Source organism: Oncorhynchus nerka, linkage group LG20 (genome assembly GCF_034236695.1).
Source record: "Oncorhynchus nerka isolate Pitt River linkage group LG20, Oner_Uvic_2.0, whole genome shotgun sequence".
Lineage (NCBI taxonomy): Eukaryota > Metazoa > Chordata > Actinopteri > Salmoniformes > Salmonidae > Oncorhynchus > Oncorhynchus nerka.
Window position 1 is genome coordinate 52,340,703 of NC_088415.1, and position 20,386 is coordinate 52,361,088.

The 20,386-nt window shown below is 45.4% G+C and overlaps 2 protein-coding genes across 5 annotated transcripts; one reads left to right on the plus strand and one right to left on the minus strand.

Annotated features, from left to right (window-relative positions):
• Positions 1-312: 312 nt before the first annotated feature.
• On the plus strand, positions 313-12,007 carry LOC115102742 (dynein, cytoplasmic 1, intermediate chain 2a-like). Of its 3 annotated transcripts, XM_029622994.2 has the most exons (16): positions 315-569; positions 4,497-4,614; positions 4,894-4,948; positions 5,101-5,163; positions 5,643-5,767; positions 5,884-5,988; positions 6,081-6,243; positions 6,334-6,433; positions 6,593-6,718; positions 6,808-6,954; positions 8,476-8,589; positions 8,676-8,809; positions 8,916-9,060; positions 9,328-9,468; positions 9,544-9,669; positions 9,766-12,007. In XM_029622994.2, the coding sequence occupies exons 1-16, from the start codon at positions 450-452 to the stop codon at positions 9,877-9,879; spliced, it is 1,896 nt and encodes a 631-aa protein (XP_029478854.1). In that variant the 5' UTR covers positions 315-449; the 3' UTR covers positions 9,880-12,007. The 3 variants fall into 3 exon arrangements, with proteins under 3 accessions (XP_029478858.1, XP_029478854.1, XP_029478856.1); XM_029622998.2 differs by lacking the exon at positions 9,766-12,007 and having other exon boundaries at positions 313-569; positions 9,431-9,468; XM_029622996.2 differs by lacking the exon at positions 5,101-5,163 and having other exon boundaries at positions 316-569.
• Positions 11,193-20,180, minus strand: LOC115102740 (electrogenic aspartate/glutamate antiporter SLC25A12, mitochondrial-like). Of its 2 annotated transcripts, XM_029622992.2 has the most exons (17): positions 20,072-20,180; positions 18,168-18,313; positions 16,937-17,052; positions 16,505-16,644; positions 16,019-16,165; positions 15,761-15,899; positions 15,351-15,444; positions 15,181-15,265; positions 15,019-15,103; positions 14,705-14,863; positions 14,292-14,344; positions 14,058-14,138; positions 13,768-13,908; positions 13,523-13,661; positions 13,265-13,423; positions 13,106-13,196; positions 11,193-13,013 (listed from the first exon to the last, which is right to left on the minus strand). In XM_029622992.2, exons 2-17 carry the CDS (start codon positions 18,275-18,277, stop codon positions 12,779-12,781), a joined length of 1,974 nt encoding a protein of 657 aa, XP_029478852.2. In that variant the 5' UTR covers positions 18,278-18,313; positions 20,072-20,180; the 3' UTR covers positions 11,193-12,778. The 2 variants fall into 2 exon arrangements, with proteins under 2 accessions (XP_029478852.2, XP_029478853.2); XM_029622993.2 differs by lacking the exons at positions 18,168-18,313; positions 20,072-20,180 and having other exon boundaries at positions 15,761-15,867; positions 16,937-17,026.
• Between the last annotated feature and the right edge of the window lie 206 nt (positions 20,181-20,386).

Here is a 20,386-nt window from a genome sequence, read left to right on the forward strand (position 1 = left end):
TGAGATGTGATGTGACCAATCATGCAACGTCCCACTCAACCCGTTTCCAATAAACCACCTAATTAATTTGGTGTTCAGTGAACTGTTAATAACAAACCGTTGATTAATGTTGTAATTTCATGATTCTATCTGCTGCATGAATCAACAGACAAAAAGTAGGCCTACATTAATCAATATGAAATGTATGGGTTATTTCCATCCCGCGCTGTGCCCATGATAAGATCTGACCGAAATCGTTTGTTCAACATAACAACCCAGCTAAACATAGGCGTAGCATATTATTTTCCATGTCACACTCAGATAAAGGACACGTTGTCATGAACAGTTATCCCTTTGTGTTCACATGATTACAGTGTGATACCACCAGCAGCTACCATCACACACACACACGCTAGCAGTTAGATCTACAAAACTCATATTGACTTCTCTTGTTCCCTCTCTCTTGTAGCATGGCGGATAAACAGGATAAGAGTGAGCTGAAAGCAGAGCTGGAGAGGAAGAAACAACGCCTGGCCCAAATCAGAGAGGAAAAGAAGAGAAAGGAGGAGGAGAAGAACAAGAAGAAGGATGTAAGTAGAGAGAAGAGAAGTAGAACATCACATCCCTGTAACATTCATCTGCATGCAGATTAAATGTATGTATTCTATTGCCCCTACTGCTGACCAGGCTACGCTAGAGATTCAGTCCGATTTAGTTGCCTTGCAGAAAGCCCTTGTTGATTTCAAATGGTTAGTTATGGCTGCAAAAACTAAATGTGTGTTGTTTTCTAATTCTCATAGGAATATTTCAGATGGTTTACACATTTATGCATTGGATGGTTCTCTTGTCGAGCAGGCTTCCGCCTATAAATATCTGGGTATTTGGATTTCCACAAATGTTATGTTAAAAAAAACATATGGATGAGCTAGCTACCCACTGGGCGCACATATTGGTTGAATCAATTTCAATGAAATGACTTTGAACCAACGTGAAATCGACGTTGAATTGACGTTTGTACCTAGTGGGTAGTTAAGAAGCTGCGATTTAAAGTAGACTTCTTTTATAGAAATAAACTCATCAAAAAAAGAAACGTCCTCTCACTGTCAACTGCGTTTATTTTCAGCAAACCTAACATGTGTAAATATTTGTATGAACATAGAAATATTCAACAACTGAGACATCAACTGAACAGGTTCCACAGACATGTGACAAACAGAAATTGAATAATGTGTCCATGAACAAAGGGGGGGGTCAAAATCAAAAGTAACAGTCAGTATCCGGTGTGGCCACCAGCTGCATTAACCTCTTGCTTCTACCCTCTACTTTTTTGAACATTCTGTTAAAAATGGCGCAACATTTCAGCGCCCTGCTACTCATGCCAGGAATATAGTATATGCATTTGCTTAGTCTGTGTGGATAGAAAACACTCAGACGTTTATAAAACTGGTTAAATCACTGCTGTGGCTTTACCAGAACGGCAGTTACATCGAAAAGCACAGGAAAACCTGATCACAGAAAATGGAAATAAATATCCTTGCGCCACTTCCAGCAATTGTTCAAAGTGAACCGAATTACATAAGAATGAGATTTCAACTCCTGCAGCTAACACACGTTGTCTAGAGTCTTGTCATTTGATTCAGCTTTGATTCTTGGTTGAACCTAATCAAGGGACCACTTCCCCCAAAGCTCCGCCCAGCTCTTTTTGTGGAGCCTTCCTGTGGACATTTTCTGCCAGACGACAGCTAAGGATTTTAAATCGCCTTCCTGATGAATTTTATCGCTTATTAACGTGTACTACTACCTAAAGTTGCATTACAAAAGTATTTCGAAGTGTTTTGTGAAAGTTTATCGTCGACTTTTTGAATTTTAAAAAATTACGTTACGTTATGATACGCTCTTTTTTTCCGTTGATCACAGTCTACATATAATGATATCTAGGCTATATATGGACCGATTTAATCGAAAAAAAGACCCAATAGTGATTATGGGACATCTAGGAGTGCCAACAAAGAAGATGGTCAAAGGTAATGAATGTTTTCTATTTTATTGTGCGGTTTGTGTAACGCCGAAATGCTAATTATTTTGTTTACGTCCCCTGCCGGTCTTTTGTGTTGTAGTGTATTGTTGCATGCTATCAGATAATAGCTTCTCATGCTTTCGCCGAAAAGCATTTTAAAAATCTGACTTGTTGCCTGGATTCACAACGAGTGTAGCTTTAATTCAATACCCTACATGTGTATTTTAATGAACGTTTGAGTTTTAACTAAATACTATTAGCATTTAGCGTAGCGCATTTGCATTTCCAGAGCTCTAGTTGGGACGCAAGCGTCCCGAATAGAAGCAAGAGGTGTGGCCACCAGCTGCATTAAGTACTGCAGTGCATCTCCTCCTCATGGACTGCACCAGATTTGCCAGTTCTTGCTGTGAGATGTTACCCCACTCTTCCACCAAGGCACCTGCAAGTTCCCAGACATTTCTGGAGGGAATGGCCCTAGCCCTCACCCTCCGATCCAACAGGTCCCAGACGTGCTCAATGGGATTGAGATCTGGGCTCTTCGCTGGCCATGGCAGAACACTGACATTCCTGTCTTGCAGGAAATCACTCACAGAACGAGCAGTATGGCTGGTGGCATTGTCACACTGGAGGATCATGTCAGGATGAGCCTGCAAGAAGGGTACCACATGAGGGAGGAGGATGTTTTCCCTGTAATGCACAGTGTTGAGATTGCCTGCAATGACAACAAGCTCAGTCCAATGATGCTGTGGCACACTGCTCCAGACCATGACGGGCCCTCCACCTCCAAATCGATCTCGCTCCAGAGTACAGGCCTCGGTATAACGCTCAATCCTTCGACAATAAACAACCATCACCCCTGGTGAGACAAAACCATGACTCGTCAGTGAAGAGCTTTTTGCCAGTCCTGTCTGGTCCAATGACGGTGGGTTTGTGCCCATAGGCAACGTTGTTGCCAGTGATGTCTGATGAGGACAGGCCTACAAGCCCTCAGTCCAGCCTCTCTCAGCCTATTGCGGACAGTCTGAGTACTGATGAAGGGATTGTGCGTTCCTGGTGTAACTCGGGTAGTTGTTGTTGCTATCCTGTACCTGTCCTGCAGGTGTGAGGTTCGGATGTACCGATCCTGTGCAGGTGTTGTTCCTCTGGGTCTACCACTGCGAGGATGATCCGTCCTGTCTCCCTGTAGCGCTGTCTTAGGCGTCTCACAGTACGGACATTGCAAATTATTGCCCTGGCCACATCTGCAGTCCTCATGCCTCCTTGCAGCATGCCTAAGGCACGTTTACGCAGATGAGCAGGGACTCTGGGCATCTTTCTTTTGGTGTTTTTCAGAGTCAGTAGAAAGGCCTCTTTTAGTGTCCTAAGTTTTCATAACTGTGACCTTAATTGCCTACCGTCTGTAAGCTGTTAGTGTCTTAACGACCGTTCCACAGCTGCATGTTCATTAATTGTTTAAGGTTTATTGAACAAGCATGGGAAAAAGTGTTTACAATGAAGATCTGTGAAGTTATTTGGATTTTTACAAATTATCTTTGAAAGACAGGGTCCTGAAAAAGGGACATTTCTTTTTTTGCTGAGTTTAGATCATGCCTCTCCTTAAACAGCAGGAAGCAGGTTGTACAGGCAACCTTCCGGCCAGTTCTTGATTATGGTGCCACCATTCATCCGAATGCAGCAGCCTCTACTCTAAAACCCTTGGGTGCAGTGTAGCGCGCATCAATTTAAATCACAGTTGACAGGTTTAATAATCACCGCCGCGTCCTTGATCAGAAGGTCAGCTGGACCTCTCGAAATTCCCGTAGATCACTTCATTTCCCCCTTTTTGTTTACATAAGCTCTGCTGCACAAGCTTTGAACATATCTCACTTCTCTGGTAATGTATAAAAACAAGAGTCCCCAAGCCCGCTTACAGGGTTAGTTAACACTTGAAGTCCCTCGTGTCTCTACCAACCTATGTAAATCAGCATTTAGTTTTAACACCCCCTATGTTTGGAATAATTTTTACAATCCACGTTACGTCTTGAATCCCTGGTGACAATAGGGCACTTTAGAACGCTGATGAGGAATGAATCCACTGACGTTTGCACGTTTTGTTTTTGGTTGATTGTAATCATTTTTTGTGTTGTGAAACGTACTGTATCTTCTGTATCTTCTGTATCTTCTGTATCTTCTGTATCTTCTGTATCTTGTCGCTCTTTTTGGTTGTTGCTGTTTTGTTGTATCATCATGTTAATTTGTGAATTGTTTGTTCTCAGGGCACTATTGAGAATGAGACCCTGGTCTCAATTGGGCTCCTCTGAATAAATACAAGTCAAATAAATAGTATATTATTATTATTATTAGTGTCATGTAATAGCCTATGCAGTATTTATACATGGTTATATTGTATTTATTACGTGATCTTTTTCCCTGTCTCTCCAATGCAACGGATCCCTCTCATGCTGCCTCTCCTTTTCTCCCCATTCTCCCTCTTCCCCCCTTCCACTCTCTCCCCCTGTAGGGGTCTGACTCGAAGCGGGAAGGGGGTGCAGCAGATGACTCTTCTGACCTGGAGAAGAAGAGGAGAGAGGCTGAGGCTCTGCTGCAGAGCATGGGGATCACCCCTGATATACCCAACAGTAAAGACACACACACGTACACACACACACACATACACATGTACACGTACACACTCTTCTGATTTTTAACAAGCATTTTTGCATGAAGCCTCAGCGTGCCACTTGTCCCCTCCCCTACTTTTTCTTCTCTTTTCTTCTCTCCCGTCATTTACTACTAACCAACTGACTCTCTCATTCACTCAATTATTCACTCCCTCATTCTTTGACCCCCCCCCACACACCCTCACACAGCCCAGCCTCTGTTTCACTATCTAGTCACTACCCTTATGTCTCCCTCAGCCAAGTCAGTGGGCAGCGAGTCTGGAAGCCAGGACTCTGGAGATGGAAACTCTAGGTCTGTATGTGTGTTTGTGTATTTGTGATTAAGTACTTGTATGCTCAGTGTATATTATTAACCTGCCAGCTTTCTCTCTTTCTCTGTGTTACTCACTCTCTCTTCCTGCTCTCTCTCTGCTGCCCCCTGGTGGCGTGTTGTGGCTGTATCAGGACATTACCCTGGGATCCTGACCCCTCTACTCTGCAGCTGTACTCTGACTCTGAACTACTGGGGTTCACCTCTTTCTTACTCTATAAGACACATTCCCCTACTTGGGCTGTGGTTTTGCTCCTCTCTTCTGTCCCTCTTGGTCATTTCTTTGGTGGGCCTGAATGCCCCTTGTTAGCATCATACACATTGCTGTCTCCTAGCACATGTGGAGTGTTCAAATCAAATCAAATTTTATTTGTCACATACACATGGTTAGCAGATGTTAATGCGAGTGTAGCGAAATGCTTGTGCTTCTAGTTCCGACAATGCAGTGATAACCAACAAGTAATCTAACTAACAATTCCAAAACTACTCTCTTATACACAGTGTAAGGGGATAAAGAATATGTACATAAGGATATATGAATGAGTGATGGTACAGAGCAGCAGTTTGTGTTTGTAATGGTGTGTTTGGATGTGGAGTGTGAGTGTTTGTATAATGGTGTGGCTGTGTTTTTAAGTTTGTATGTGTCTCTCTGACTATGTGTGTGTCTCCTGTCCAGGCGAGGTTTTAGGCTTGGCATAGCAAAGGTGACCCAGGTGGATTTCCCTCCAAAAGAGATGGTGTCCTACTCCAAGGAAACACAGACCCCCGCCGATACACAAACACACACCCAGGCTAAACCAGGTAAACTTGTTTGATGTTTTAAGGGTTAGCGGGCAATTCTACACACTTTGAATGTTTTAATGTACGTTGTGTTGTTGTGAGCATGATGTTGTGGGTGTGTGTGCGTGCGTGTGTAGCAGAGGAGGAGGAGGAGGAAGAAGAAGAGGAGGAGATGGTCGATCCCAAGCCAGCAGAGGACTCCCAGGAGGAGAAAGCTGATGAGGAGGAGAAGCAGGAAGAAGGTGAGCTTGACTTTACCCTCCTGCCTCTGTAAGTTGACTATCCCTGGCCTACACCACTTCTGATATTTGTGTGTGTGTGTGTGTGTGTGTAGTCCCTCCCAAGGAGCTGACTGAAGAGGAGAAGATGCACCTGCTCAACACTGAGGAGTTCATGGCCTTCTTCGATCGAGGGAGCAGGATTGTAGAGCGGGTTCTCTCTGAGCGAGTGGACGTCTGCTTCGACTACAGTGGCCGAGACCTGGAGGACAAGGAGGGGTGAGACACACACTCTCTATAGTTGTGTGTTCGGGTGTGTGTTCTTATTTCTCTCTCTCTCTCTCTCAATATTTCTTTCTTCCCTTCCAGTGAGATGCAGGCGGGGGCTAAGATGTCTCTGAGTAGGGTGTTCTCTAACGAGCGCTGGTCCAAGAACAGAGTGGTCACCTGTCTGGACTGGTCTCCTCAGGTAGGAGTGTGTGTGTGATGATTCGGATTAGGGCCTATCTTTTAAAGAGTTACATCATCTCTTGTGTTGGACTCTGTTAGAGTCATGCAAATCTGTGTATTTGATTCCTGATACACTTCTGTTTTACCGCTGTTGACTGCTGTCTGCTGTTTGTTTCAGTACCCTGAGCTGCTGGTGGCCTCCTACAACAACAATGAAGATGTTCCTCATGAGCCGGACGGAGTGGCTCTGGTCTGGAATATGAAGTATAAGAAGACCACACCTGAATACACCTTCCACTGCCAGGTACACACACACACACACACACACACACACACACACACACACACCACCTCTCTGTGAATATAATTCTCTTCTCTGTGTCTCTTCCCCAGTCTGCGGTGATGTCAGCGGCGTTCGCCAGGTTCCATCCTAACCTGATTGTGGGTGGGACTTACTCAGGCCAGATCGTCCTATGGGACAACAGGAGCAACAAAAGAACATCTGTACAGAGAACTCCCCTGTCTGCATCCGCTCACACGGTAACTCATATACACTACAAAGGAACGTTGCTGACAGGTGTATAAAATCAAATACACCGCCGTGCAATCTCCATAGACAAACATTGGCAGTAGAATAACCTTACTGAAGAACTCAGTGACTTTCAACATGGCACCTTCATAGGATGCCACCTTGCAAACAAGTCAGTTCGTCAAATTTCGGCCCTGCTAGAGTTGCCCCGGTCAACTGTAAGTGCTGTTATTGTGAAGTGGAAACGTCTAGGAGCAACAACGGCTCAGCTGCAAAGTAGTAAGCCACACAAGCTCACAGAACGGGACCAGTCAGTGCTAAAGGACATAGCGTGTAAAAATCATCTGTCCTCAGTTGCAACGAGGGCTGTCGTGGTGACCGTATTACTGCTACACCAGCGGTCACGAATCATGAAGGCAGTCAAATTACACATGACAATTTAGTCTCCTCCAAGCTCTGATGGTCATCAGTAGCCTACCAAACGTGCTAACCGCCTGGTACTCAGCCCTCTATTGTCCCTCTAATCACTCTGACATCAATGCAAATGTATTCGAAAATCAAATCAAACACTTCATGAGAACCCATGAGCTCATGTTGCACACATTTCTATAGGCTAAAAAAAAGAGAGTGATGGCCTCTATTAAAAAGAAGAGGATTCTATCAGTTATTTATAGGAAAGGCCTATTATATTTTTCTCTCAACTTTCCTAATATTTAGCACATTGCTTATCTTTACAACAGGAGTATAGCCTACCTGGCATGACAATTAACCACAGGAAAAGCTTCCTCCATTCCCCATTTAAGTGTAGAGATTACATGTATTTTTCCCCCTGCCCCTGTTGAGACAATATAATGGTCCATTCTAAATCAAAGCGAATTTCACACACATATTATATAGTACATGCAAAGACAAGATTAAATCAAGAATAGTCTTATGGGTGACAATATTAGCCTATCACTTGTGAATGATGTCCAGTTTAAGGCAAGAAACAATGCCTTTTGTTTAATCATAGTCGCACACGTCATGTAGCCTAGCCCATAGGCCTATATGTTTTGATAAGGTTTGTATCACAACTAAAGTGGCCAGATATTGGTGTGGAAGAACTTAACTAGTCTGCACAGAGCCCTGACCTCAACCCCATTGAACACCTTTGGGATGAACTGGAACGCCGACTGCGAGCCTAATCGGCAAACATCAGTGCCCAACCTCACTAATGCTCTTGTGGCTGAATGGAAGCAAGTCCCCGCAGTGATGTTCCAACATCTAGTGGAAAGCCTTCCCAGAAGAGTGGAGGCTGTTACAGCAGTAAAGGGTGGATCAACTCCATACTAATGCCCATGATTTTGGAAGGAGATGTTCATATACTTTTGGCCACGTAATCAACATTGAGTGCTCAATAGCTTTCAAATTGTGAAAATGTTTAGATATTCTTTTACGGGTACAAGCTACTATCAGCTAAATATAGACTGGACTGTGTCATGTTAGCTACATGGAAACATCCCCCATTTCTAACGGTGTCCTGTGATATTCAGCACCCGGTGTACTGTGTGAACGTGGTCGGGACCCAAAACGCTCACAACCTCATCAGCATCTCTACTGACGGAAAGATGTGCTCTTGGAACCTAGACATGCTGTCTCAACCACAGGTACGACTGCAGTGTGCGTTTGTGTTCTAGGACATTGCGAAGTTAGTGTTTTGGCAGTCTTATTGCTGTGTGTGTGTGAGATACAGGACAGTCTGGAGCTGGTGTTTAAGCAGTCTAAGGCAGTATCAGTGACCTCCATGGCATTCCCTCTGGGCGATGTCAACAACTTTGTGGTTGGGAGTGAAGATGGATCAGTCTACACCGCCTGCCGCCACGGGAGGTGTGTGTGTTCAGAACTTTGCTTTGTGGACATCACTTTGTGGCCAACACCAATATATATGTGTGTGTGTTCTAACATTGTGTTTGTGTGTCTGTGTGGGCTACAGTAAGGCAGGCATCAGTGATGTGTTTGAGGGACACCACGGTCCAGTCACTGGACTGAGCTGTCACAGTGCCGGGGGTCCCGTGGATTTCTCCCATCTCTTCATCTCTGCTTCCTTCGACTGGACCGTTAAGCTGTGGACCACCAAGGTAACACACACACACACACATCTTCTTCTGGGAGCCCTCATAGTGGAGTATGATCTCCCTCTAGGTGTCGCGGGTCCCGGTTGTTGTGTGGGTCTGGCTGGCCATGGGCCCGGAGGTGGCTGGGCAGTTTGAGCCGTGATCTGCAGCTTCTGTGGCAGTGGGGGCAGGAATGGTTTGTTCTGTGTCCCGGGCGTTGTTACTGGCACCGGTTACTGTGCTTTGCGGCAACACACACACTTACCCTTTCTCCCAATTGTCTCTCTGTAGAGTACCCATCCTCTGTATTTGTTTGAGGACAGCTGTGACTATGTGTATGATGTCATGTGGTCTCCCATTCACCCCGCCCTCTTCGCCTGTGTGGATGGATCAGGACGGCTGGACCTGTGGAACCTCAACAACGACACAGAGGTACACACACATTTCTACGCACGGTGCAAAACAACAGATATGCATATGAACAATGCAACATTGTGTGTGTCTTAGGTGCCCAGTGCCAGTGTGGTTGTGGATGGGTCTCCTGCCCTGAACCGTGTGCGGTGGGCTCACTCAGGGAGAGAAATCGCTACAGGAGACTCAGACGGGCAGGTGCTGGTCTACGACGTAGGAGAGGCGAGAGATTCATCCCTTATACTACAGCTCTTGATATACTGTACATGTCATACCTGTGTTTAACCCATGTATGTGTATATTCTCTCGTTTCCACAGCAAATCTGTGTGCCCAAAGCAGATGAGTGGACCCGTTTTGTGCGCACGCTCGTGGAGATCAACGAGAACCGAGACGAAGGAGACGAGCTCGCCGCGCAGCGCCTACTCGTCTGATCACCATGGTAACAGGGTTACTTTGGGGACCACTCCCCTGTTGCTTCCAAATCCTCCCTCTGGTTGGAGCAGGCGTGATGTCTATCCCTCAGGGTTCTAGAACGTCGACAGTTCTGTCCACAGCTCCAACTCCAGTCCCTTTCTAAATATGCAAAACGTACCCTTTCACTACTTTGTATTTGTACATTTTCCAGACGTATGTATGTTCCCTATGGGCTGACGATGTGTGTTTAACTGATGGTGAAGAACATCACCCATGCTATGCACATTCCAACCTTCATAGACAAGGACAGCCATGTCCTCAGATTTTAGCAACAATTTTATTTATCCATGCTTTTATAGCAACAATTTTATCACATTCGGTTGCACATATTACATATTTCTGCAGATAGCGTTACTAATATCCAAGACAAAAAAAAAGGCTTTTTAAATTAACTTAAAAATATTCTTCATGGCAAGTTATGAACCAAAGTTATTACTTTTTATTTGAAAATGTAATGTACCTGTAGGTCTCTTTAATAGGAAAACAGTTTCGGTCTCCTTCCTGAAAGCATGAAGTTTTCCCTCATACAAAGATATGGCTCTGCTTGGGTCCAGATACAGTACAGTGCTTCCGGGAAGTATTCAGACCCCTTGACTTTATCCACATTTTGTTACAGCATTATTTTAAAATGTATTAAATAAATGCAAATCCTCAGCAATCTACACAATCAAAAACAGGTTTAGATATTGTCGCACAAATAAAACAGAAATACCTTAATTACATTAGTATTCAGACCCTTTCCTATGAGACTCAAAATTGAGCTCAGGTGCATCCTGTTTCCATTTATCATCCTTGAGATGCTTCTACAACTTGAAGTCCACCTGTGGTAAATTCAATTGATTGGACATGATTTGGAAAGACACACACCTGTCTATATAAAGGTCCCACGGTTGACAGTGCATGTCAGAGCAAAAACCAAGCTATGGAGGTCGAAGGAATTGTCCGTAGAGCGCAGAGACAGGATTGTATCGAGGTACAGATCTGGGGAAAGAGTACCAAAAAATGTCTGCAGGATTGAAGGTCCCAAAAAAAACACAGTGGCCTCCGTCATTCTTAAATGGATGTTTGGAACCACCAAGACTCTTCCTATAGCTGGCCACCCAGCCAAACTGAGCAATTGGCGGGAGCAGATTCTCTGGTCTGATAAAACCAAGATTGAACTCTTTGGCCTGAATGCCAAGCACCATGTCTGGAGGAAACTTGGCAACATCCCTACGGTGAAGCATGGGGGTGGCAGCATTATGCTGTTGGGATGTTTTTCAGTGACAGGAAGATCAAGGGAAAGATGAACTGAGCGAAGTACAAAGAGATCCTTGACGAAAACCTGCTCCAGAGCATTCAGAGACCTCAGACAGGGGCAAATGTTCACCATCCAACAGGACAACAACCCTAAGCACACAGCCAAGACAACGCAGAAGTGGCTTCGGGACAAGTCTCTGAGTGTCCTTGAGTGGCCCAACCAGAGCATCTCTGGAGAGACCTGAAAAATAGCTGTGCAGCGACGCTCCCCATCCAACCTGACAGAGCTTGAGACGATCTGCAGATAAATGGAATAAACTCAGAATACAGATGTGCCAAACTTGTTGCGTGATACCCAAGAAGGCTGTAATCCCTGCCAAAGGTGCTACTACAAAGTACTGAGTAAAGGGTCTGATTACTTATGTAAATGTAATATTTCCATTAATAAATTTAAAATGTCTACAAATTAGTTTTTTGCTTTGTCATGGAGGTAGTGTGTGTAGATTGAGAGGGGGGGGGGACTATTTAACAATTTTAGAATAAGGCTATAACATAAGGGGTCTGAACACTTTGCCAAACTCCATGTACAGTGCCTTCTGAAACTATCCTCCACGTTGGGTACCGAATTCTAGTTAGAATTCCAACAAGACTTGTCACAACATTGTCCATTATAATTCTTTGTTGGAGTTTACCAAACTCTGTATAGATATGTTGTGTATCTAATTACATTGTCTAGTTTTCCACCAAAACTATTGGTTAGCTTTTGCTGTTCATTCTCCTTGATATAAAATATTTTCAGGTGTGAAATTAAATCATTGTTTATTTCAATAAAATACACCGAATGAATTTAAGTTCCCTAATCCTTTGCCGATGATTCTCCTCAAACAGTTTGAAAAGGTCTGTAGATCAGTAAGAGTGATTCTCAAGAGACGAAGGCCCGACTTCAATCTAACGTAACTCCAACATGAGTCACGTTGCTTTTTAACATTACCGCAACATTTCTGTAACCGAAACGTTGCGCTAACATTACCATAACATTGTTCTCCAATGTTACATTAATATCGCTGTAACATCAGTAATGTTCCTTTCCAGCTGTGTCACGTCTGTACAGCAACTTCCTGTGCAAGGCCCACTCAGAGTAAAGCCTTCCACATGCCGTCCAATCAAATATCTCCCACACACTGTCCAATCATAGTAGCGCCCCAAAAAATTATAATCAGTTACTCATGAGAAGAGAGGAGCCACCAGAGAGATGGAGAGGAATGGGAGCGAGAGAGCAAAGGAATAGAGAGAGAGAGAAGGCTCCTTTCAAACCACTGATTTCATATGAAAAGCAGAATGGAAAGAAAAGAAAGGAGAGCCACTGGAGATACAACAGTAGTGTTCAGGTTAATGCCTGCTTCAACAATGGACCTACAGTCATGTCTCCAGAACCAGGGTTAGAGCACTAGAGTAGACCCTGGGGTGTTGGTGTTTATAGCTGTGCACATAGCCCCTAGGACTGTACGTGTGTGCATATCGGTGTACATGGCCCCTCAAAATGTGTGTGTTGATCAGTATGCATGTCTGTCTAAGTGCATAGCCCTTAGTGGAGTGGTGGTGGCAGGCAGTTAGAGGCTAGTCTTTAGGGGGGGCGGCAGCCTCTTGAGGGAGGGCAGAAGAGGGGTCAACGGGGTCAGAGAGAATAGAGAGCACTCCAGAGGACTTGAACTTGGGCAGATGAAGGCCAAACTTGTTCTCCACTCCAGCGAAGGTGGCCGCGGCCAGACGGTAGCCTCCCACGTGGTCAGCACTGACCGGAGGAAGCTCAGAGACACGAGATTTAGGAGTGGGCTCAGACCCCGTCGGACGACTGGAGAAAGAGCGAGGGAAATGAGACATTGGAGCTTAACTAAACAGTGGTATCTTGGGTTATAACAGTGGGGAGTGTGTGCGTGCACTCACTGTCCTCCGAAGTCCACATTTAACCACCTCTGTAGAAGCTCATAGGTCACCAGAGTTACTCCAAACTGAGGAGAGGATCGACACATACGAGCTGGGGGAGACAGAGAGTGAATTCCCATTTGTGTAGTCACTTTGACAGACAAACACCACAACACACACCTCCAGCTCCCTTCCACAGTGCTCCGAATCCCTCCTCCTGCGTGATTTTCCTGAAACAGTCCATGACTCCAGTGTAGGTGGTATGTCCCGCCCTCGCTGCTACCTGCAGGCGTGTCTTGATGACATCAGCAGGTGTCACCAGGGAGGCAGCAGGGATGCCTGGGAAATAGAGTTAGAAAGGGTGTCACTTGAGGCCATGACTGTTTTTGACAATCAAGTAGAATAGAAAGTGTGAATAGGTCTGTGAAGCGTGTGTACCTCCGATGGCTCCAGAAGCTAGCAGCTGTAACGGGCCTAGTCTACCCTGCTCGTCGGCAAACTGAGCCTTGGTGTGGGCATACACCGGGAAGAAGATGGCTGAGAACGGGATGTCTCTCAGTAAACATGCTTTAGCACCCTACATACACAAGAAAATAAAAAAGACATTACTTTCAATCAAAAGGGCTTTCGTTTACAAAAATACAAGAACAATGGCACCAGACGTAATGGCCACACACGCCTACCTTGTAGAGGCCGAACAAGCCAAGGTCTCGGATGACACTGAGGGCGCCAATTCTGGGTCCTGTCGTGATCTCTCCTGCCACCTGCAGTCTGATCTTGACAATCTCCAGCGGGTTTGTAAAGACCACTTGGGAACCCCCTGCCTGCAGAGAGAGAGACGAAGTGAAATTAATACGAAAGACATGAAGGGAGGGGAAGCTACCACAGCTTCCCATTCAGGTAGAACAGAATGGGACGCGTTTAGAGTTGGGAAGTTTGACAGGAACAGGTTTGGTCGTCGGGTCATACTCACACAGGCTCCGGCCAGCACCTCAGCGGCGAAGGGAATGGTGTCGTCTTCACCAGTGAACTTATCTCTCACAAAGTCATTCATCTACAGCGAGAACAGAGAGCCGAGGAGATAAATGAGCAAATAAGTACTACAGAGAGAATAGTCAGGCATGTCTTCATCAAAATACGTGTTGCGTTATCTTAAGGTGCACGTCCATCGTGATTGGCTGAGTGGAGGGGGAGGAGTGAGACTCACCGTAAGTTTGATTGCCTTCTCTGGAGCCACACCTATGAGCTGGGGAAGAAGACCTGCAGGGCAGCATGGGAGATTGAGTCCACATATGACATGAACCACGTCTCATGACGACAACAGTTTCTTAGAGGAGAAAGGGAGGAGAAAAAGGAGAGTACGAGTAATGAAGGAAAAGGTGAGAATTAAAGAACAAAGGAAGAAGTGAATGGATGGAGGCCGGTTGAGTGATGCAGTGTGGGTGAGCCAACAATACATGGCAGTCTTGCAGTCCTTTTTCCATCAACAGAAGAGACAGCAGAAATGCAAGGGCAGTGCAGAAAGGCAAAATAGCAGGCAAAGAGGGGAGGAAAAGCGAGCAAAGAGGGGAGGAAAAGCGAGCAGGAGAGCAACCAAGAATGCACAGTGTCTGTCCGTACCTCTGTAGAATCCAAAGAATCCTTCATAGCGCAGCACCTTCTTGGCACAGTCAAAGCTGTTCTTGTACATCAGTTCTCCTACGAACGAGCCTGTATTCCTCTGGTTCTGCATCCTTGTCTTCACCAGGTCTATCGGATACACTGCCGTAGCTCCCATAGCTAGGAGACACACACCTAAGTGTGCTATTGAAACTAGGCAAAACTTTTTGTAATTTTTTTTTTTTTTTAAACCAAGTCACTTTTTTATTTGGGGGGTGGGGGTGGATATATTCCATGAAAGTATTCCTTACATCACACCAACCCCAGTCCCTTACCTCCAGCAATGGAGCCCAAGCTGAACCGGTAGGCAGACTCTGCGGCCTGCAGCAGTACGGACCTGGAACAGTCACCCTGGCTCTGCTACACAGAGAGAGGAGAGTTTGACTCACATGCACACTCACTCATGCGCAGTCACACACAAAATGCATGTCTCTTACCCGTTTCTGTAACTCAGCCAGGTGATAGGGCAGCGCTCCCTCCTCCAGCGGGGCTATCCTCTCAATGTCAGCAAAGTTCAGGCGCCTGAGACAACACCGCGTCATTACCACAACACTCAGGTGAACAGGTGTGTATACAGTACAAGGCTTTTAGAGCAGTGCATGTTTACCCAGAGTGGGAGTGTAGGCCTGATAGCTGGTACAGGATGTCAATCTCCATGGGAGAGACCTGGCCAAACTTGTTCGCAGCATGGGCAAACTCCTCTAGAGAGAGATGGGTTAATAGTCTGCATTAACACACGCCGTGCATCCACACATACTGCAGAGAGATTGAGAGAGCTTGCCAATGACAGTTCCCCTGCTGACAGACGACTGGCAAAGTGGGATCACGCTACTCCTCTCACACGTCTGGAGCACTTCTGACCAGTGTGGCGGTGTCAGTACAGTGTGTGTGTGTGTGTGTGTGTGTGGGGGGGGGGGGGGGTATACGATGGGAATGTGTGTGTGGGGGGGTATACGATGGGAATGTGTTTGTGGGTATACGCAAGGGCCTGTATAGGTTAAGGTGCACGCATGTTACCTTGAGTGACCTGTGTATCCTTGCGGGTCCCGGCCAGCGTGCTATAGATCTTGCGGATCAGCTCCATGTTGTTGAGCAGAGCGTTGAAGGCGTTGAAGTAGGAGAAGCTGACCATGTGAGAGGTGCTGCCCCCCGCAGCCTGGGAGGACAATCGCACCGTGGAAGGCGTTAGAACAGGGACGCCCTCTCCATTACTCCCCCTGTTTGTTAACACGCGGACTCTTATAAACACACACAATCATACACTCGCGCTCTTACCGAAACCAGGTTTCCCTCCACAAACACTGTAAGCATGTGGTGTCGGATGGTGGCCATGATTTCACCGAAGTCCATGGCAGAGATGGTGCCGCTCTTGTTCTTGTCCTTCTGGGCAAAGGCCTGGCGCGCATGCTCCAACTGCAACTCCTGTAGGTAGAGAAGAATGTGTGCAGTGCTTCCCCTAGGATATTTTTCAACAGTGGTGGCAAAGTTAAGGTGGGCTGTGGTAGCGGGCGAGGCCACTGGCATAGTTTTAGATGCCCTCCTCTTGGCCCGGAGACAAAACGGGGGCCGTTTTATAAAGCTATATTTTCTACACATTTGCCACAGGGCGGAGAGAACACAGAGTTTTAAAGCAAATTTCTTGCGATTATACACGTTCCTGCCGTGTTGTTATGCTATTGGAATTTCACACACGCAATATGTCACCGCGTGAGCGCCATGGAGCGTGTGCATGCATGACTGAGTGTGTGTGTGAGTGTATACCTGTAGAAACTGGGTGAACTCGAGGTAGCCGAGGCATTTCTTGAGGTCGTGTCCAAAGTGCAGGCAGATGAACTCACAGTCCCAGTTAAAGGGGATGTGGTGGTGCACAGTGGTCTGGCTGACGATGTCCCGCACATTCTCTGTTTGAGGGATGGACAGATCGAGAGAACATAGAATTAGAATGAGCAGAATGGACATTCCCATTCAATGCAACGTTATGTGACGGGGAGGAACGGCGGCCATATTAGTTGTGCCATTTTAAAAAAGTCTTCAAATCATCTCTCACTTTCTTTCTGTGCATCTGTGAACACCGGGACAATAATCGGTTCTGCTCATTCTATGACAGACCAGCGTTAACATATGTGCATTCTTTTGGGGGCTGGAAACAGTTGAAAGCAGGTAACGCCATCACCCCAACAGTCACATACGTACCAAAGGAGATGTCTCCAGTGCCCGTCTTGTTAAACAACTGGAAGACTACGATAAAGAGAGAGTCCGGAACACACAGCGCTGACTCAAATGCCAAGAACTCCTGGAATGAAATCAGCCTGTGTGTTTTTTTAAGAAAGAAAGAAAGAGAGAGAGAGAAGCAACATTAAAACAATATGCGCGATGCCATGAAGGACAACGCTTCAGATACAGATCCAATCAGAGGGAGAAAGGTTCCGTTTTTACTGAAACATAATAAAATGTCAGTAGTGATGTAGGGAGAAATTAGGCCATGCACTATTTCTTCAAAATGACTCCATGCATTTCAAATAGTGTAAACCAATTGTAATGGATTTCAGGTCATTTCTCTAGAGACTTAAGTGAAAAGACTCGCTGCTTGTAGGTTGTCACTTTTAAACAGCGCTGAATGACAGACATGTGCTTCATCCCCCTTCAAGACACACACACACACACTTGTATCCATTACATGACTGACCTAGGTTACAAACTTTACTTAGTATTTTTACTGTTTACGGTTGTATTTTTTTTTACCTTCATTTAGCAAGTCAGTTAAGAACAAATTCTTATTTACAATGTTGGCAGGTAACCACTGCTCCCCGGTAGGCCTTGTTCGGGGGCAGAACGACAGATTTTTACCTTTGCCAGCTCGGGGATTCGATCCAGCAACCTTTTGGTTACTGGCCCAATGCTCTAACCACTAGGCTACCTGCCACTCAAAACATTAGTTCCCTGACCAGGAATCAAACCCGGGCCGCGGCGGTGAGAGCGCTGAATCCTAACCATTAAAACACCTGTTACTTTGAGACATTTGACCTTGAAGGAGTAAATGGTTTCAGAATCATTAACTATTTAAGCCTCTCATATAAGAGTGGATTAAGTGTATTGAAAGGGCTTGTGCAGTGTGTCTGTGTATAATCTAATCTATGAGCACCCATTAAGGCAGCTTCTGTTCTTAGACCAAATAACATCCTAATGAACTGATCTAAGCATCACCATTGTATATGTGTGGGTATGAAACCTCTATCATTCATTACTGCAGGAGCCTTGGTTGATGTGGAGAGGGAGCACGACAGGAGACATATAGAATGAGGGAGACAGCAGTCTAAGCATAATCAACTGTTAACCATGTACTTGGTGGAGACAGGATAAGGGAGAGAGAAAGATAGCGAAAGAGACGGATGAGAGAGAGGGGTTAACGTAGGCAGCTCTTCACCCGTCCTTGGTTGTGTCGGCTACACCGGCGATGAGCTGGACAGTTTTGGGGTTGTGGTGGATCTGTGTGTGCAGGCCCAGGTATTTCTGCACAAAGTCCCCTGGGGTCATCAACTTCTCGCCATCTGCATCCACAACACTGGCATGCTGGGGGGGGGTAAAACAGAAATAGACAGTGTCACTTTGTGTTTCCTGCTAAAAACTGACATACTAAGGTGGACCTCACTGTAGAGGACCTCACTGTAGAGCCTAATGTACAATCTGCTGCCCCGCACTCATCTTGCAAGGCGAGACATACAGTTTGGACACACCTACCACATTCCAGGGTTAAAAAAAACCACATATGGAATCATGTAGTAACCAAAAAAAGTGTTAGACAAATGAAAATTATATTTGAGATTCTTCAAAACAGCCACCGTGGCAGCTTTTGCACACACTTGGCATTCTCAAGCCTGCTTCACGAGGTAGTCACCTGGAACGCATTTCAATTAACAAGTGTGCCTTGTTAAAAGTTCATTTGTGGAATTAATGCATTTGAGCCAATCAGTTGTGTTGTGACAAGGTAGGGGTGGTATACAGAAGAACAGCTCAAATAAGCAAAGAGAAACGACAGTCCATCATTACTTTAAGACATGAAGTCAGTCAGTAAATCCAGAAAAATGTCAAGAACTTTGAAAGTGTCTTCAAGTGCAGTCGCAAAAACCATCAAGCGCTTGGATGAAACTGGCTCTCAGGAGGACCGCCACTGGCAAGGAAGTTACCTCTGCTACAGCGGATGTTCATTAGAGTTAACTGCACCTCAGATAGTAGCCCAAATAAAAGCTTCACAGAGTTCAAGTAACAGACAGCAACTGTTCAGAGGAGACTGCGTGAATCAGGCCTTCATGATCAAATTGCTGCAAAGAAACCACTACTAAAGTACACCAATAAGAAGATGAGATTTGCTTGGGCCAGGAAACATGAACATCAGACCTGTGGAAATCGGTTCTTTGGTCTGAGGAGTCCAAATTTGAAATATTTGGTTGCAACCAGTGTCTTTGTGAGACGCAGAGTAGGTGAACAGATCTCTGCATGTGTGGTTCCCACTGTGAAGCATGGAGGTGGTGACACGGTCTGATCTATTTAGAATTCAAGGCACACTTATTAACCAGAATGGCTACCACAGCATTCTGCAGCGATTCGCCATCCCATCTGGTTTGCGCTTAGTGGAACCATAATTTGTTTTTCAACAGGACATTGACCCAAAACACACATCCAGGCAGTGTAAGGGCTATTTGACCAAGGAGAGTGATGCGTCAGATGACCTGGCTTCCACAAATCACCTGACCTCAACCCAAATTAGATGGTTTGGGATGAGTTGGACCGCAGAGTGAAGGGAAAGCAGCCAACAAGTGCTTAACATAACGTGGGGAACTCCTTAAAGACAGTTGGAAAAGCATTCCTGATGAAGCTAGTTGAGAGAATGCCAAGATTGTGCAAAGGGTGACTACTTTGACAAATCTAAAATATTTGGGGGTTACTACATGACTCCATGTGTCATTTCATAGATTATTCTACAATGTAGAAAATAGTAAAAATAAGTAACCATCGAATTAAGTGTGTCCAAACGTTTGACTAGCACTGTAGTGTGGTGTTCCACAATACTTTTGAGCTAATAATTATGTAAGAAGATCAGGAGATCAAGTAGCAGAACATTGTGAGATTCCGGTATTCAACTCCAGCGAACTTCTGCCCAAATCAAGCACTGTGCGTGGTAGGGGATTCAGTCACACAACTCCTCACAAGACACCCGCAAGCTAAATGATGTCAGACCTCTAATTAGTTCACCCTAGCCCAAAATCTTTCCACACTGAAATGAACTCTACAGCAGGCGTAAAGGTGAAGGACAACCAGAGATGCTCTTACCTTCTGAAAAATAACCTTCAGCTCGTTCGGGTCCGCTCGTTTGGTGGATTGCACCTGCCAAGCAATACGAATAATAGTATAACGTTAAGGTAACGTTTCCCAAACTCGGTGCACGTGTTGGTTCTTGCCACACAGCTGATTGAAATAATCAACCAATCATCTAGCTTTGATCATTTGAATCAGCTGTGTAGTGTTAAGGAAATAAATAAAACATGCACCGAGTTTGGGAAACGCTGTATTATCGCATCATATGACGTTGTGCAGCGAACAGATCAGCAGTTTTGGTTGATGACAACTAACGTTATCAGTAATAAA

Coding starts and splice junctions, on each gene's coding strand:
- LOC115102742 (XM_029622994.2), top strand. CDS start 450: ATGGCGGATAAACAGGATAAGAGTGAGCTGAAAGCAGAGCTGGAGAGG. Junction 4,615..4,893: donor CACCCCTGATATACCCAACA/GTAAAGACACAC, acceptor TGTCTCCCTCAG/CCAAGTCAGTGGGCAGCGAG. Junction 5,164..5,642: donor TCTGACTCTGAACTACTGGG/GTTCACCTCTTT, acceptor TCTCCTGTCCAG/GCGAGGTTTTAGGCTTGGCA.
- LOC115102740 (XM_029622992.2), bottom strand. CDS start 18,277: ATGACCCCAGGGGACTTTGTGCAGAAATACCTGGGCCTGCACACACAG. Junction 15,104..15,180: donor TGGCTGAGTTACAGAAACGG/GTAAGAGACATG, acceptor CTCTCTGTGTAG/CAGAGCCAGGGTGACTGTTC. Junction 14,345..14,704: donor ATTCTTTGGATTCTACAGAG/GTACGGACAGAC, acceptor GCTGCCCTGCAG/GTCTTCTTCCCCAGCTCATA.